General features: G+C 56.1%; 1 protein-coding gene across 1 annotated transcript; it reads right to left on the reverse strand.

Moving 5' to 3' along the window:
* LOC116944362 (uncharacterized) lies at positions 1-17,182 on the reverse strand. Its single transcript, XM_076068395.1, has 5 exons — positions 17,068-17,182; positions 11,677-12,020; positions 8,297-8,345; positions 5,719-8,029; positions 1-3,199 (listed from the first exon to the last, which is right to left on the reverse strand). The coding sequence occupies exons 2-5, from the start codon at positions 12,014-12,016 to the stop codon at positions 2,495-2,497; spliced, it is 3,405 nt and encodes a 1,134-aa protein (XP_075924510.1). The 5' UTR covers positions 12,017-12,020; positions 17,068-17,182; the 3' UTR covers positions 1-2,494.
* Between the last annotated feature and the right edge of the window lie 1,052 nt (positions 17,183-18,234).

The following is an 18,234-nucleotide window of genomic DNA, read 5'->3' on the forward strand; positions in this document are numbered from 1 at the left end:
TTGATTTAAATTATTACGAATTGTGTATACTTTATTGTGCACTATAATACAGTTTTTGAGTAAAAATCCATAAAGAATAAAACATCCGGTTTTCACTGCTTCCTACCTCTAGCTGTACTATAAAAAAATTGCAAATCTAACTTTTTTTTTGCCTGCTACCCAGGTCTGTGGGTAGCAGGCTAGGGAAGTGACGTGTTAGTTCCCAATCCCTCTGCACCACGTTCCGTGACCCTTGGGCAATTGCTGAAGTTAAGAATAACTTACCTCCAGCAGACGGTGACATTTACGACACGGGGGGGAGGTGGGGGATAAATAAATACACCACGCACCGCTCGCTGAACACCATCCACCACTCAATGCTCACCATACACCACTGAACCATTCACCACTCAGCACACACCCCTCATCATTCACCACGCACTACAACAACCGTAACCATGGCGCTTGTGCCAGACTCGTTGTTGTGAGCATCGACTGCCTCCAACTACCCAAACCTCCTCCACAGAGGACGATCTTGACACTGCTGGTACCAGTCATCGGCAAGTCCACTGAGCTCCACATCCTCTTGTACCAAATCACACCGTGCTGTGCCCGTTTAGCCCCCTCCGTCCAGCCGATGGGCATGGGGGCTACATGACCCAGCCACCGATGGGACATTGTCCAGATGTTTCAAGGATTTGTTAGCCCCTTACAAAATCCAGCCTGGTGAAACCCAGGATGGATCATAAGCAAGCCAGCCTTAATGTTTCCAACCGCCAAAGATGCTCGCAAGCATAAAGAGGGGAGGGCATGACCATGGCCGAGAAGACCCAAGCTTCGTGTGGAGCAACAGCCCAGGTAACTTCCACACAGCGTTACGCAGCCGATGAAAAGACAATGCCGATAAACTGATTCGGAGACCTCTGCTGTCAAAACGGAGTTGATCATAAGCACACTGCCCAGGTATGGACAACTCTCCACTCTCTCCACAACTGCCCCATCACCAATTTGGAGTTGTAGGGGTGGAGTGTCTGATGGTACAAAATACCCAGGTAGGTGCTTAGTTTTGGTGGGGCTGATGGTAAGGCCCCACATCTTAGTGGCACACTCCAGGTTCAGCAGCAGCGCCTCCAACTCCTCCGCTGAGTGAGCAGCAATCACCATATCATTAGCATATATAACATGGTTGGCCAATAGGGAGCCATCCCTTGACCGCACCCGGGCATCAATCAGCCGCCCATTGTATCTGTACTAAATGGAGATTTTTTTTTCGGTACAGCCATCGAAGGCTTAATGAACTACGTAGTCGAAAAAGATGTTAAATAATGTGGGAGCCAGAGGACATTCCTATCATATGCCCAAGTGAACAGGGAATGGCTCCAACTCCCAGCCATGTAGTTTTACCCGGGCCTTCCCCACCATCATGAAGGTCCTTAATGATTGTGAGCAGAGTCAGGGACTCCGAAAGCACGACGAACAACCCAGAGCCCAGGCCTATTGATGGTATATTAGGCCTTGACCAGGTCAATAAAGCAGAGATGTAGGTCCCTACACCTCTGCTGTAGCAGACAGATAAAAAACATGGCATCTGTGCAGGACCGCCCAGGCCTGAAAACACACTGAGGCTCTACAAACCTTTCCTCAACGTGCCTGTCAAGGCGATGTAAAATAATCCTTGCAAGGACCTTTCCCGGCACAGCAGTCTGCGCACCAACGCCACCCTCCCTCAGCAATTCGCTTGGGAGATCATCTCTGCCCAGCCTTCCAATCACTCCAGCCCAGGTGCCAGTATCATGACCCACTCGGGCATTAAAGTCACCCAACAGGATGAGGGGCCACTTAAGCAAGCACCTGTGACAGGTCATAGAAGGCATCCGACTCATCGGCCTTGCCTATATCCCTCCACTGATGTTCATCTTCGGTGGGGGCATAAGTAACCACCACCACTTCTCACCTCTGGTTGATGGAAAGGTGAGCCCACAGTAGCCTGGGGCATATAGCTTCCCGCACCCCACCGCCACACTCCACTCACCACACACCAGTCGCCACACTCCACTCACCATTCATGGCTCACCACTCACCATTCACCCCTCACCACACACCACTCAATATTCATCGCTCGCCACACACCACTGACCGATGACCATTCACCACTCACCGCTTGACCATATACCACTCTCCACACTCCACAGAGGGCTCACACACCACATTGTAGCTTGACCTCTCTCATCTGTGCTTCTTAATACAATTAGAAACGTACGGCACAGCGCGGTTATTACAGTGCAGCCCGGAGTTCATAAATAGAAAACAACTGAATCGCGGCACCGACGTGACTTGCACACAGTGACCCGGGCTGAGTTCCGTTTCACGGCAAGACAGGTGAGGAAATCAACCGGCGGGTCTTCTCCGCGCGGCCATGGATGCCACGCATCCACCTTGTCCACCGCATCCACTGTGTGCACCGTGTCCACCGGCGTGTCCACCGGCGAGTCTCTTGTCACCGAGCGGTGCCAGCTTACCGCCCCCTGCGGAGGACAGCACGGCCAGAGTGGGCCGCCAACATCTCCTCCTCGGCCTTCCTCTTGCGCGTGAGCCTGCGCGGCGATATCTCACACTCCCCAAAGGGTTCCTCCCAGCCACGCTGCCTTCCACCACCGTGCTTTGTGGCTTTCTCAGCATCCCGTGCGGTTTTGGCGGCATCCCCCTGCTGCGTTTTGGTGCCGCCGCCGCCGCTGCCCCCCCCGCTCACCCCTCGGTCTACGCCCGACTTCCCGCAGCGTCGCACCAACCCCGCCCCTGGCGCCCCGTGCCGGACCGTCTCCGCCTCCTCGATGGCGCCATGGGCCCTCGTGCGAGCCATCCTCTCACCGCCTGGCGAAGCATTCCTCCCGGCGTGTCTCGTGGCCATCGCGGGCCCTGCCAACTTCACAGTTTGACGATCATCGTCGCAGCAAATGCCGCCACCAATGCCGCCCCTCGCTGCCGCAGGCACGGCCATCTCCGTGGCCTTTGCTGGCATCTCTCGGCGCTTAGGCGCCGCTGTCTCAGCGCCACGCAGTCCTTCCCGGGTGCCGGTGATGACGACGACCCCGGCATTCGCCGGTGCCCGACGCGTTCTTCTCGTCTCGGTGGGCCCCACGGCGGCGACGTCGCCTCCACGGTTAGCGGCGACATCGCCGCCGCTGTCGCTGCCGGTTCCTCCTCGCGCCGCCGGCGCAGCCTGCGACACACGGAGCATAAGGTCAGGAAACTTGCATTAGGCTCAATGACAATATAATCACGCACTATTCGTGCTATAACGCCCCTTTAAAATCGTCACGGCACTGAGCGACTTCAATAATTGCCGTATTATTGCAAAGCTGATTGCATAGGACACAACAATTGTTTGGCTTTGTACGTGTCGGGTGATGGAAGATTATACACGGCAAAAGTTTAGCCAGATCATTAAGTGGCTTAACCCAAAATTCTATTACGAATGAATTTGGCTGTGTAAGACCTACTACGTGTCAAGTAAAGGCCTAGTAACATTGCAACACTTCAAACCCTGCCAGAAACATCACTTTTTAAATAACAATAGCGCGCTCACGACTGATGGAAACCGCGCCGAGCAACGCTAACCCCTCCCTGGGGCCGCACCTCCTCCTCCTCGTGATCGACTTTCCCCATCGTCGTTGTCGTCCGCAGTCGCCTCCTTGTTGAGTCCGCCCCCTCCTCCTGCTCCTCGTTCCCGTGGCGATGGCCTCCCCTCCTGGGGAGGCCCTTGCCCCTCATGTGCTGGTACTTGCGGAGGATTCGCGAACTCTCCTCCTCGCCCCTCCTCCTCCTCCTCCTCCTCGCTGCCGCCGCTGCCACCACCTCCACCGCCCTCCTCGTCGCTACCTCTGCCGTGGGGGGCGGTGCCACCTGACCCCCCCCTCTAGCCCGCACAGCTCCCCCCCCTGTCCCCACCACCGCCCCGGCCCGGCGCGTGGGCTCGTTGTCGGCGAACTTCTTGAGGTGTTTCCCGACGCGGTCGTCGGCGCTGTCACGGGTGCCAGCCGGGCGACGCCGGGGACTCCCCTGCCCCTCATCCCGTCGAGGCCTGCGCAGGGCCCGTGCCGATCCCTGTCGGCCCTGGTGGTAGCGCGCCGAGCCCCCTTTCACTCCCCGGTCCAGCCGGGTGGTCGCGTTCTCGGAGCTGGTCCTGCTCAGCCTCACGTAGCTGCCGGTGCTGCCAGAACTGCTGCTGCTGCTGCCGCCGTCGCCACCAGCGGCGGTCGTTGTCGTGGTCGGCTCCAGGAACCAGCGGCGGACATCCGACACGCGAAGCGGCCGGCTGAAGAGGAGACGCACGGCGCCAGGGCCACGAGTTGACCAAACCACGCCGTCTACGCCGCACGAGCTACCGGCGCTGCTCACCGCGCTCATGCCCCCCGAGTCGCTCGCGCCGCACGCGGGGTCGTCGTCGTCATCATCGTCGCACGCGCCGTCGATGATCGCGCCGCACTCGCTCCCCACGCTCGCCTCGGCACCGTTCGCTTCGCATGCGCCGTTCACGCATGGCAGGCCGCTCGCCACTCCGTCCACCGCACCGCTCGCCGCTGCCCCCGTGTCACCATCGCCACACGCGCACACGCACGCGCCGGCGGCGTGGCTCGGTGGGGTGGCGGTGCCCGGCTCGTGCTCGGCCTCTGCGCCGGCGCCGTGGGCTCGACTGGCGGACGGCGGATGGGCCGGCGCCGTCCCCACAGCGACCCACCCAGCCGCCATGTTGTGGTAGCGCTCCGTGAGCGCCCGCAGGCGCCGTGCGCAATCGGCGGGAATCCAGCGGGCGAGCAGCGCCTCCACATCCTCCTCCTCATCGTCCTCATCGTAGTCGCCCAACTCGTCATAATCATCCTCAAACTCCCCCTCCTCCTCGTCAGAGCTAAAGTCACCGCGGGCGCCTGCGTCTTCGTCCGAGTCGTCGTTTGGCACTGGCGATGCCGGGGGAGAGGGGGGTCCTCCCACACCCCTCTTCACCGCCACGGTTTCCCCAACCCCCCCACCGGTTTCCGCGGAGTCGTGCCGTCGCCCCCGCGCCGCCCTGACGATGTCTGCATCCGGACGTGGCGCCGGCACGGCTGCCACTGTCTCCACCGAGTCGAGGAAATCGCGCCACACACGCCCGTTGCGCGTGTCGGCCATGGACAGCAGCTGAAGTTCGTTGCGCCGGCATTTCTTCCTCTTGTCGTGTGGCGACGCCGATTCCCGGCGCCGCTTGTGACTCCGCGTGCCGAGCACCGCCGCTTCGGTGCCGTCGCCCCTGCCGGATGCCCTGGTGAAGGCGATAGTGCCGGCCACCGCATTTACTTCATCCTCCTCCAACCACGACGACGGCGGTGATGGCGGCTGCGTCAGCTTCGGCACCATCACAGAGGGCCGCTGGGTAGCCTCTCCGCGCCACCGCGTCTCCGGCGCGGTCCGAGCGGTGTGCGGGGCCGTCGCGGGGGGGAGCGGAGGAGGAGGTGGGGGGGGGGACAGGGGGGCGGGCGCCACCAGTGCGCGCTCGCGCAGGCGGCAGTGACGCGCGGCCGCCCACGATGGCGCCTCCTGCGCCGCCTCCGCCGTCTCCGGCCCCCGCCCTTCGACCCCCTCCTCCCCCCCCCGCGCCGTCACCATTCCAGGGGGGGTCACCCCCCCCTCACCCCCGCCCTCCTCCCCCTCCCCCCCCGCCGCCTCCCCCGCGTCCCCGGAAGTCTCCGAGTGTTGCCCGCTCACCGGGCACGGCGTGGCAGGAGCTGGCACCGTCATCGCCGGCGCCGTCACCGCTTGCGTCTCGCGGGCGGAGTGCACTCCCTCCTCCTCCCCCGCCCCCACAGGGGATCCCCCGCACCCCCCTCCACCGCCAGCCTCCCCGCAGGCCCCTCCCTCTCCTGCGCCGACCCCCGGGGAAGAAGATGGCGCCACCTCCGGCGTGGGCGGTAGCGCCGCGTCTCCTCCCCTCCTCTCCTCCTCCTCCCTCTTCATTTCTGTCCCAGCTCTCACCAGCGGTGCCGACTCCTCGGTCTCCTCCTCCGCCACCAGCGCCGGAGATGCCGGTGGTATGGGGGAGCGGTTGGCGCCAGCGAGCAAGTCTGTGCTGGGCAAATGGGAAGGCTCGCCGGTCTCGGCCGTTGGCGTCAGGGATGCTGCTGCTGGTGGTGGTGGTGTCGGTGGAGCCACGCGGTCGAGGAGCGACAGGGAGACGCCATCACCGTCGGTCGCCGTGGGCTCGGCGGCTGGCATCGATGGACCGGCAACAACAGGGGCAGTGGCTAACCGTTCCGGCGGCGCCATCTGGCACGAGGAGGTGGGTGGAGCTAGAGCCGAGGGGGACGCCGCGATCTCGGCGCTGGCGCCAACAAGACCAGAGCCTCTTGCCGTCTTCCTGGCATTGGTGGCGGCGCCAGCGCCGGTACGAAGGCCACGCCAGCTTCTCATCCTCGCTCGGACCCCTCGCTCCACACGCGGTCGGGGTTGAGCGATGCGGGCACCATCCTCCACTCTCACCACGTTGTCCTCCGAGGGTCCCACTGGCACCGGCGGCACCACCGTCTTCAAGATCTCGCCACCACCGCCACCCCCCAGCTCGTTCTCCGATAGCGCTGAATGGCGCTCGCCAGTAGCAGGGAAGAGAGCGCTGGCGTCACAGCACGACGCTGAGAGCGTGCGCCGGTGGTGGTGACTGCTTGTACCCGTTCCGGCACCGGTGTTATTGGGGAGCGAGCGACTGTTATTGTCAGAGAGTGCGCGCCGGCGCCCGATATCAGGAACGCCGATGAGCGCCGCCCGCGCCACGCGCACTGTGTGCACCTCCCACGTGCCGCCAGCACCGCTCACGTGGCCCCGCGTGCTCTTGCGAGCCGAGCGCTTGCCATAGCACCGCACCGGCGACAGCGGCGGTGCCGGTACCGGCTTGGGCACTGGTGTAGCCACGGAGACGCCGGCGTCCGTAGGAGCTGCCGCGGTGGCGCCGTCATTGCCATCGCCGCCATCGTTCCCGGAGCCCGCTGCGTTCTCGACAGATTCGCCAGCACCGTCGCCATGGGGGTCGACGGGGCGGCTCACGTACACCACGTCACACTGCGCCGCCTCGCTCAGGCTCGGCCGCTCGTAGCCGCAGCGCCGGTGATGGTGGTGGTGGCGGCGCCGGTGCCGCTGCTGCTGCTGCTGGAGGAGGTGCGGCATCAAGGTAGTGGCGCGGGCGCAACCGGGGACCAACGATTTGCGGGCAGTGCCCGCGCTGCGGCCCAGCCCACCCGCCCGTGCCTCCGCCCCCGCCCCGGCCACCGTCACCGCCGCCTTCCTCCGCTTGCTCTTCTTCTTACGCTTCTTCGGCGAGTGCTTGCCAGGCGCTGTCGATCCCACCGCGCCATCCTCCGTCGTCGCCGGCCCCTCGACAACACTGGCCGCCGCCACCCCCTCCCTCTCTTCCGCCTCGTCGACGCCCGGGAAAGAGGAAGGCACCGGCAGTGGATCGACGGGCCGAGCCCCGGCCTCGCTGGCACCCCCCGCGTCCGACTGCTGCACTCGCAGAGGCTGCACCGCCTGCACCGGCAGCCACAGCGGCTGCCCCGGTGTTTGGAAGTGGATGGGCACAGCACCGCCTCCGTTCACGCTGAACAGCGCCGTGGCCCGGGCACCGGTATCCTCCTCGCAGAGCTGCACGGTGGCACTGCCATCACACGTGGGGCCGGCGAGGCCGGTGAGGCCAGAGGGGCCCCAGCTGAGCGCCGGGGCCATTACAAGGCCGGCAGTCGGCTCCCTCGAACTGCCGGCTACCGGTCCCGGCTCCTCGGCGGTGCCGATCGTTTGTCGAACGACGGCGGGACCACTACCAGCAGCGGCGATGGCGGTGCGGGAGTTGGTGGCGTAGCGGAGGAGGCCCAGCAGCAGCCGCTGGTGCTGGCAGCACAAGCGCGACAGGAAACCCTCGAGGGGGCCGCCCCCCACAACCGGCACCGGCAAAGAGCCAGGGTCCGGAACCGAGAGCGACATGGGTTTGGAGCCGAGATCCGGAGCCGCCGGCATGGTCCACACACTAGGGGCCCTGGGAGCGCAAGCGGGGAGGGGAGGGATGAGGGACGGTGAGAGTGTGTGGTGTGCGGTGCAGACGGTGTGTGCATGGTATGTGTAGTGTGTGTTTCTGTGTGTTTGTGTGTGGTGTGGTGTATTTACGTGTGGTGTGTATTTACGTGTGATGTGTGTTTACGTGTGGTGCGTGTTTACGTGTGGTGCGTGTTCATGTGTGGTGCGTGTTTACATGTGGTGTATTTACATGTGGTGTGTGTTTACGTGTGGTGTGTGTTTCCTTCACCTATGTGTTGATGATCTGCACGTCCGTCTGGAAAGATCCAGGGCCTCATCTGTTGGGTTGAAGTCAGAATTAGAGAACGTACGCACACACACAAAGACAGATCTCCCCGGTAGCCGCTTCAGGCTGTTGAGGACGAGTGCTTTTTGCGAGTACCAAGACCGCCATGGCACAAGAGAGGGTGGGTGGCCAGCACCAAGCCCAGCCACCTTTGTCTCGCATACGCTGTTTACTACACACTGCACCAGATACTCATTTTAGGCTGAATGGAACTAGGGGGGGGCTCAGGACCGGTTCAGATATTCCTTACTGATGTTGGCTTGATTGGTAATCGAACTTGGGTTGCCGGGATTGTAGCGCAGTCCGCTAACCACTGCAACACCACTCCACAGACACAACACACCTGGGTTTAACCAGGCACCTTCAATTTAGCATGGTCGCTCATCCGATTAGCATGGTTGGCTACATACGGTGCGAAAGTAATTCAACATACATACGGTTCAACAGCCGCCATTCACCACTAAGTGGCAGTGACAATGCTTGTGCCAGTCTAGGTGCATGTTGAGGCTACGTAGTAGTAGTAGTATGAAAGACTTGCTGGCAGGAGCTCACAGGACAGACCTAGGTGCCATGAATTGACTCACTGGGATGACTGGCAGATACACAAACTGTGCTCCCCACTGTGCCACCCCGCTGCGTTTAGCTGTTCGGTGCTCTGCTCGTTGGAGGGCGACTGCCTCCAACTGCCCAGTAGCGTCCTTCACAAGCCTCCTCCCCCACAAAGACTGATCTTGACACAGCTGGTATCAGTCATCCACAAGTCCAATCAGCTCCACATCCTCCTATATTACATCAGTCCATCTCTTCCCAAGCCCGTGCCGCACCCATTTAGCCCCCTCTATCCGGCCAAACAGAAGCTGCTTGGGCATGCCAACGCAGCCTTGCCTGCCGGAGGAGCTCTGTGAGCTCCTCACACAGTCTGGTTAAACCCAGGATGGATCATAGGCAGGCCAGCCTGAATGTTTGGAACTGGTGCATATGTTATTTCAAAGGGATCCACATTTTGCAAACATAGAGAAGGGAGGGCATAACTGTGGCCGAGAAGACATGGAGTTTCGTAATTATAGATTCGGCCGCTTCCACACAGCATTACGCAACTCAACTGATTCAGAAACCTCCGCTGCCAAACCAGAGCTGGTCTTAAGCACACTGCCCAGGTAAGGAAACTTCTCCACTCTATCTACAATAGCCATCCCTTTACCACAATCAAGCATCGATCAGCCTCGCATTGTATCTGTACCAGATAGAAATTCCTCCAGTACAGCGATGGAAAGTGTCTCGAACTATGTTATCAAAAAATATGTTAAATTCGTGTCGAGGCCAGAAGACATCCCTGTCGCACCCCAAGGTGAACAGCGAATGGTTCCGACTGCTGGCCAAGCAGCTTTACCTGGGCTTGTCCATCATCGTGAAGCTCCTTAAAGATCGCCAGAAGAGGTTCAGAGAACTCAAAAGCAAGAAGATTAACCCATAGCCCTGGCTATTGATGGTAGCATAGGCCTTGACAATGTATATAAAGCAGAGTTGTAGTTCCTGCTGAAATTCCCTACACCTAGCAGACAGACAGAGAATATATGTCATTTGGGCAGGCCCACCCTGGTCTGAAACCACATTGGGGCTCTGCAAGCCTTTCCTCTGCATTCCTAGCAAGGCGATGTTGAATAATGCTGGTCAGGATTTTTCCCGACACACTGAGGAGGGATATGCCTCGATATCTTTTTACAATTAGGGCATTCTTCCAATGCTGCAAAACCGAACTTGGAGTCCAGTTGATTGTAATTATGGAATGTAGAACAGCATTTACACAAACACCACCCTCTCTCATCAGTTCGCTTGGGAGGGTCATCTCTGCCGAGTAATTTACCTACTCTTGGGCTCTGGATTGGTCTTCACACTTCCTCAGCAGGTGGCACGTCAGGCAGCCACTACCAAGGAGAAACTACTTCCTATATTTGAGGCACTGCTGCCCCACCCGGGTCATCCCCACCTTGAGGGGTTTTCCCTCCCCAAGGCCTCACAGAAATGCTCAGCAAACCTTCAGGCCTGTTTTTGCTGACCGAGACCAGGCTATTGAATGGGGTCCTAGATGGACACCCACCCTGCAGTGGAAGTATGGCAGGCTGACATTACAGATGACAAGCCGATGGTCAGTGGGCAGATCAGCTCCACGGTAGGTCCTGGTGTCATGAACATGTTGAATTTTTTTTTATTTAAAGCTTTCGTGACTGCAGGGATTCATATTCTTGGTTATTTCGGTAAAGTCACGTAGAAGGGAAACAATAAAATAATAAAAATATAAAACAATAAAATTATCACGTTTCGACTGCAACACAAGCAATCATCATCAGGCGTGAAAACCACAGCAAGAAAATTTTTAAAAAGTGGCGTTTTTTTTAAACGTTGGCACCACGGAGAGCGATTTGGCAGTTATTAAGATGGACGAGTCCATCTATGTTCGGAAAAGAGGAGGGGGGAGACGAAAATAATGGATGCGGTCTGAAAGCCACCGTAAGCGTGAACAATCAATTAAGACCCGAAATGGTTTATCAAATCCTTCCAATGATTGCTAAGCCAGAATCCATCTTCTCGGTTGAAATTGTCTCTGTGTTTGTATATGTGGATAGCCACTACGTGACTTTGCCGAAAGAACCAAGAATATGTATGTTGAACTTCTTTCGCACTGTACATAACCAACCGTGCTAATCGGAGGTGTTGCTTCATTACTTTATTCTAGAGATGCTCTTGCTTGGACATAACGTACACCCATAATTTTGAGTGAATGCGCCAATGCCGATCGAACATTCCACGTGACCCAACCGCAGTGATTTCCTGCTGTTTCTGGGGAACCCTGAGGTGAGGGGGTACAGTCTTCTGACTGCAAAATGGGGTTTGTCCAGAAGACATCATAGACATCTGTCTCTCTCTTCTCTGGCACAAGCTTATTTTTTTCCATGATTTAACCTAAGGTGAAGGGATTAACAGCCCCTTGTGCACAAAGACAAATATCTCCCTATAGCCTGAAGAGTCTGTTGGGCCAAGTGCTGTTAAAGAACACCTATGAAGGCTGGCACAGCACACGAAGGGGTGGGTGACCAACACCACTCCCGGCCGCCTTTGTCTCCCCAGTGAAAATTTTTACACAGGTACTCGTGGCCGAGTCGACTTAGAGAAGGCTCATGACCGGTTAAGATATTTGTCACTGGTGGTGGCCATGAGTGGGAATCGAACTCGGGTCGCCGGGCTCCTAGCGCAGCATGCTAACCATTGCGCCACTGCTCCCCACACACACACATACTCAGAGACACTCACACCCACACACTCACCTGTCACCCTGTCCTGGGAGCTCATTGAAAGATCCAATGGAGCCTCCTGCTCCTCCATGTGCAGGGGTGGAGCCGGAGGAGGTGCCAGGAATGTGACATCACATGGGGGCGGGGCCATGTGTGTGATATTACACGAAGTCAGGTACAGGGGCGGACCTTGTGGAGGGATGTCACACCCGGCCAGACCAATCATGTCGGCCGGGTCTGGGTAAGGGGGCGGGGCAAGGTAAGGGGGTGGTGCCGGTGATTCGGCCTCCAGGTCCTGAAGGGGCACCCCCTGCTGTGAGGAGAGGGGCACCTCCCGCTGTGAAGTCATCGAAGTGATGAGCTCTGGCTCCATTGGCCTGCAGAGAACAGAGTCCACCATTACTCGCCAACACTCGCCAAAAGATTCTAACACTCACCATTACTTTAAAAATCAGTTGCCTTCTGCTGTTTGGATTTCCTGCAGCGCAACGTCAATCTTTCCTTGATGTCAACATTTGGCGGGCACGTCGCACTATGCATGCGAGAGGCCTTCCACGTTGAGTTGATACACTCGGACTGGAGGTCCTACTCGGATGGGATTTACACTCTTCTTTGAAATCGTATATATGAACGTTTTTCAAAAAGGCTGAAGCGATGATATTAGTCGTGCAATGAGACACTTAAGTGGTGGGCCGCATGAAGGCTACCATTCCTCCCCCCTAACACTTGTAAAAACTCACCAATGCTTATCATTACTCACTAAAGATCACTATTACTCACCACTTTACCATCAATCAGCATGATTCATTAACACTCCCAGAAACACACACACAAAACTCCTCACCAACGTTTAACACTATTATCAATAATAATCTTTGTTCATCCTGGAGAAACCTATTAAGTTATTCATCTCTTTTTCACAGATGTCCAAAAGGTGGGTCAGAAAGTTACACTCGCCATCTCTGATAACTCATCACTGCTCGTCACGTATCCCGGGCACCCATCTCACTCACCAATGTTTCCCTGCAACTCCGATTAGCATGGTTAGCTACGTACGGTAAGAAAGAAGTTCAACATACAAACATAAAATGCATGCCACTACAACAGGACTTCGATAATCTTCACCTTAATTTTCTAAAGCTGGTCCTCAACGGTAAAAAACTCCAACGTTGTTATTCTCCAGGTGCCCCAAACTTGTCTCATCACCTATGTACATTGTGGCTCTGGACTCGAACCTTGTTGAGCAGGCCGACAACTTAAAATCTGTAGGCATTATCCTGGACTTAAAACTGTCTTCAAGACCCATATCGACCACATGGCCAACAAAAAAAAGTTGAATTCCTATACAGAAACAAACGCTGTATTCCACCTCGTCTCCGTTTCAATATAGTTAAAGCCCATATTTGACGACTGTGACACCATCTCCCGCCTATCTTACAAATGTACATTAAAAGGTCTCATACCATTAAACCACTCCACTCTCCGTTTTTCCATTGACGCCCCCTCCCCCCCCATAAAACTCGTCAGTGCAACCTGTACATTAACTCAAATCTGTCCCCCCCCCTGAACATCCGCAGAGCTGTCTTCATCCTAAAGGACCACTTCGTTCCTCTAACTCCCTCCCATAGCCTCAGATGTGCCTCCTTATTACTACTAAACATTCCATTCACTAAAACTTTGTTTGGTAAAAAGAAAAAGTTGTGTATTGATGCTACACGCTTCGGGAATACTCTTGCCGCTAATCTAAAGCCTGGTTGCCTCTCTTCACTTACCCTCTTTATTTTTTATATTAAACCAAAACACAACATAATTGCAAATATACCTAACTTATTTCTGGCGCCTCTTGCTCCTAAGTTTGCATCATCTCTTTCAATTGGCGTTTGCTTATATTTCGGTTAAGACTCAAATATAGACGTTACTCTCGCAAGTGTACCTAACTTTCTCTGACGCCTCATTACATTTACAGGTTTTTTTATTCAGGTGTTAATATACGACCGTTAAATATTCATTTGTAAGTTGTGCAATAATCTTTAAGGACACTGTACTCATTCTCTGCACAATTGGTGTATTACTCTTTATTGTGTGTGCTAATGCACCACGGATCTCCCTTGTAAAATATCTAGAAAAATGGATAAGCAGGATCATCCATGTAACAAATAAAATAAACTCAACTCAAACAAAATCCTGAATCCAAGACCCTTAACCCAGGAAGCTGAACCCAGGACCCTAAACCCATAGCCCTAAACATAGAGCCCTAAACCTAGAACCGTATACCCAGAGCCTTAAACCCAAGACCTAAAACCCAGGACCATAACACCAGGACCCTAAACCCAAGATCCTAACCCAAGACCATAAACCCAGCTCCTAAAACCTACGACTAGAAGTCCAGCACCGTAAAATCAGGACCATGAACCATAAACTCAGGACCTTAAACTCTAAAGCCCTCAACCCAAGAGCCTAAATTCAGAATTCTAAATCCTTTGACCACAAGTCCAGGACCCTATACCCTCATCACTAAACTCAAGATCCTAAAACAAGGACCATAAACACCAACCACTGGAACAATCATACATCACACAAAGCACATAAACACGACGATACACAACCTCTTCAACCACAACCGTAAACAAATGTTCAATGACAAGCACGACATGTGCACAAAGCAGAATCATAAACCACTAAAACCACAACCAGACATCATAAAAAGTGTACCAACACCTTCTACACACACAAATACAACCGCTCAAACACAACTACACACACCCACATCACCAACCACAACGACAAACACGGATACCGTAGTTTTCCTTCCACGCAGCAGCCGTGTCAGAGTGATGGCGGGCGGACTTATAGTTGCTCAGTATAATTTGTCATGATTGCGGAAATTGACTCAACACCATAAACGGGACCCTAAGCCCAGAATCCTAAACCCAGGAACCTAAACCGAAACCCCTGAACCGAGGACCCTAAACACAGAACCCTAAACCCAGAAAGCGAAACACGGATCCCTAAATCTAGGCCCCTATACTCAGGTTGCTAAACCCAGGCCCATAAACCCAGGACCATGAACTCATGTTTCTCAACACGAACGTAAACCCTGAATACTTAACCCCGGGTTCCTAAGCCCCAGAACCCTAACAAAATCAGGTGTATTTTTAAGTGAAGCCCACTGAGCTAAGAAGCTATTTTTGAAGGCAGGCTCGACCAGCAGACATCAAAGCATTCCACAATTACAGATACAAAAAAACACACTTAATAATAGCAATTATGTTGTAAAACTGCATTCACACTGAAACCCAGGCTCTAATCCAGAACCCTAAACTCACGACCAGAAACCCAGGCCTCTAATCCCGTTAACTTGGGTCTCTAACCTCAGGTTGTCAAGTGCAGGACTAAATTTGAAGTTTTCGTGACTGCAGGGATCCATACTCTTTGGTTCTTTCGGTAAAGTCACGTGCTTTTATTTATTGTATACCTACGTGACTTTACCGAAATAATCAAAGAGTATAAATGCAGGACTCTCATAAATCCAGGTCCATGAACACGGGTTCAGGAATATAAACGCACTTCCCAAGTCTCTACACCCAAGTTCATAACCGCGCCGACTCGGATCCCTAAACCCCGGTCCAAGGTTCCTAAACCCGAGACCTCGGCCGCTAAACCCGAGACCTCGGCCACTAAACCAGGGACATGGGCCCCGAAACCCGGGACCGAGAGCCCTGGGCCCTTAAACCCAGAGACATGGGACCCTAAACCCCGAGACCTGGGACCCTGAAACCTGGGCCCCTAAACCCGGGCCTCGAGAGCTGCGCCCCTAAACCCGGGATTCTGAGACCATGGCCCCTAAACCTGGGACCCCGAGACCTGGACCTCTAAACCCGGGACCCCGAGACCTGGACCTCTAAACCTGGGACCCCGAGACCTGGACCTCTAAACCCGGGACCCCGAGACCTGGACCTCTAAACCTGGGACTCCGAGACCTGGACCTCTAAACCTGGGACCCCGAGACCTGGAACTCTAAACCTGGGACCCCGAGACCTGGACCTCTAAACCCGGGACCCCGAGACCTGGACCTCTAAACCTGGGACCCCGAGACCTGGACCTCTAAACCTGGGACCCCGAGACCTGGACCTCTAAACCCAGGACCCCGAGACCTGGAACTCTAAACCTGGGACCCCGAGACCTGGACCTCTAAACCCGGGACCCCGAGACCTGGAACTCTAAACCTGGGACCCCGAGACCTGGAACTCTAAACCTGGGACCCCGAGACCTGGAACTCTAAACCTGGGACCCCGAGACCTGGACCTCTAAACCTGGGACCCCGAGACCTGGAACTCTAAACCTGGGACCCCGAGACCTGGACCTCTAAACCTGGGACCCCGAGACCTGGAACTCTAAACCTGGGACCCCGAGACCTGGACCTCTAAACCTGGGACCCCGAGACCTGGAACTCTAAACCTGAGACCCCGAGACCTGGACCTCTAAACCTGGGACCCCGAGACCTGGACCTCTAAACCTGGGACCCCGAGTCCTGGAACTCTAAACCTGGGACCCCGAGACCTGGACCTCTAAACCCGGGACCCCGAGACCTGGACCTCTAAATTCAGGACCCCGAGCCCGGGACCTCTAAACCTGGGACCCCGAGACCTGGACCTCTAAACCCGGGACCCCGAGACCTCGACCTCTAAATTCAGGACCCCGAGCCCGGGACCTCTAAACCTGGGACCCCGAGACCTGGAACTCTAAACCTGGGACCCCGAGACCTGGACCTCTAAACCCGGGACCCCGAGGCCTGGACCTCTAAATTCAGGACCCCGAGCCCGGGACCTCTAAACCTGGGACCCCGAGACCTGGAACTCTAAACCTGGGACCCCGAGACCTGGACCTCTAAACCTGGGACCCCGAGACCTGGACCTCTAAACCTGGGACCCCGAGACCTGGACCTCTAAACCCGGGACCACGAGACCTCGACCTCTAAATTCAGGACCCCGAGCCCGGGACCTCTAAACCTGGGACCCCGAGACCTGGAACTCTAAATTCAGGACCCCGAGCCCGGGACCCCGAGACCTGGGCCCCTAAACCCGGGCCCCCTAACCCTGGGTCTATCCCCGCGCTATAATTCGCAGTCCACTTCAGCTGCTCCCAGCGCGTGCCACCGCCAGCTTGCCTCCCATTGGCTGCTGGGCGACCGCCGAGAGCGCCTCGTCCAATGGGAGTCGCCGCCGCGCGCATCCGCGCTACGGGATCCAAAGCAGCGGCCGTGGGGCCCAGGACGCGCGGGGCTCGCGGGACCGAGTGCCGCGGGCCCTGGGAGCCCGACCCCCTCGCCGCGACCCTCTCGCAGCGTCCCCCTCTCCGGCCCGGGTCCCACTCGCTCACTCTCCCCGCGACGCGCGCCTCCGCTCCGCCCGCCATCAGCCTCACCAGCGTCACGGTCTCCTCCGCCTGCAGCTCGGGGCAGGCCGCCCGAGTGACGTCACGACGCAGTACGCGGTGATGTCATGCCACGTTGGATTTACGTGGTGGCGTCACGCCACGGGCGTGCCAATGTGATAACGTTACTCACGTCCGATGTTGCGCGGTGACGTAACTTCACGCGCGGACCTAACAAGTGACATCATTTTACGCCTGTGTGGTGACGTCACTCACAGACTGGACTTACGTGCGGTTTATAGGTCGGGACTGGTTTCGACATTCAGTGTCTCATCAGTAGCAGAGCCAAGCTCGCTCGACCCAATGCAGGTGAATTGGCAGATGTTGACAGGCAGCGACTTGTTTCAACATTCAGTATCTCATCATGAGCAGAGTCAGGCTCACCTGAACCAATGCAGGTGAGCTGCCCAGACGTTTATAGGCAGGGACTGGTCTCAGCAGCAGCACGTCGGGCTTTGCTTGAACCAATGCTTATGAACTGCCCATTATTGAACAAAGGCCCCTCTATTGTCGTTTGCCAGTTCGCCTTTGAACGTCGCTGAAACTCTAAGCGACCACTTAAGGCGGCAGCTTCGCGCGCCGTAACCACGTCAATCTGAACAATTTAAAACGTGTTTTTAATTGAAACCAAGTGAGGCCCCATTCACCTGCTATATTCGCTCTTTTTCAGAAGCGACTTGACCACAAATGACAGCTCAACGAAGTGGCTCACCACGTGGACATTTGTGGCAGCCAAATACACTCTGAACGCGTGATGTTGATTCTAAATGTGGAAAGGAAAACCGGGGGACCCGGAGGGAAAAAAACGAGCACGGGGAAAGCGAGACACTTAAACTCCAAATATACAGCAGCAGGCGTCAGGGTCGAGATCAAACCCGCGCACTTCTGCATACCAGGCGAGGCAGTTAACATTTCGCCACCGTGACGCCAGGATCAGTCGGCTTTTATTGTCCAAAAGAGGGTTTTTTTGGGTTAGATCGCGAAAATATGAATGTCGTTAAACCCACCACCACCACCCGAAACAGCCAACTAGTAAAGTTTTTCACGGAAACAAAACGTGGAAATTAGTCACGAGTTCAGCACACCGGTTATGTGTTGGAGAGTAAATTCACTACAACATTTACAGAGTACAGTACCCTGACGTTTCGCTGGTAATTA

Source organism: Petromyzon marinus, chromosome 21 (genome assembly GCF_048934315.1).
Source record: "Petromyzon marinus isolate PM22_M1 ecotype Great Lakes invasive population chromosome 21, UKy_Petmar_22M1.pri1.0, whole genome shotgun sequence".
Classification (NCBI taxonomy): Eukaryota; Metazoa; Chordata; class Hyperoartia; order Petromyzontiformes; family Petromyzontidae; genus Petromyzon; species Petromyzon marinus.

Coding starts and splice junctions, on each gene's coding strand:
- LOC116944362 (XM_076068395.1), bottom strand. CDS start 12,016: ATGGAGCCAGAGCTCATCACTTCGATGACTTCACAGCGGGAGGTGCCC. Junction 8,346..11,676: donor CTCCCAGGACAGGGTGACAG/GTGAGTGTGTGG, acceptor TCAACCCAACAG/ATGAGGCCCTGGATCTTTCC. Junction 8,030..8,296: donor TGCAGATCATCAACACATAG/GTGAAGGAAACA, acceptor TTGCGCTCCCAG/GGCCCCTAGTGTGTGGACCA.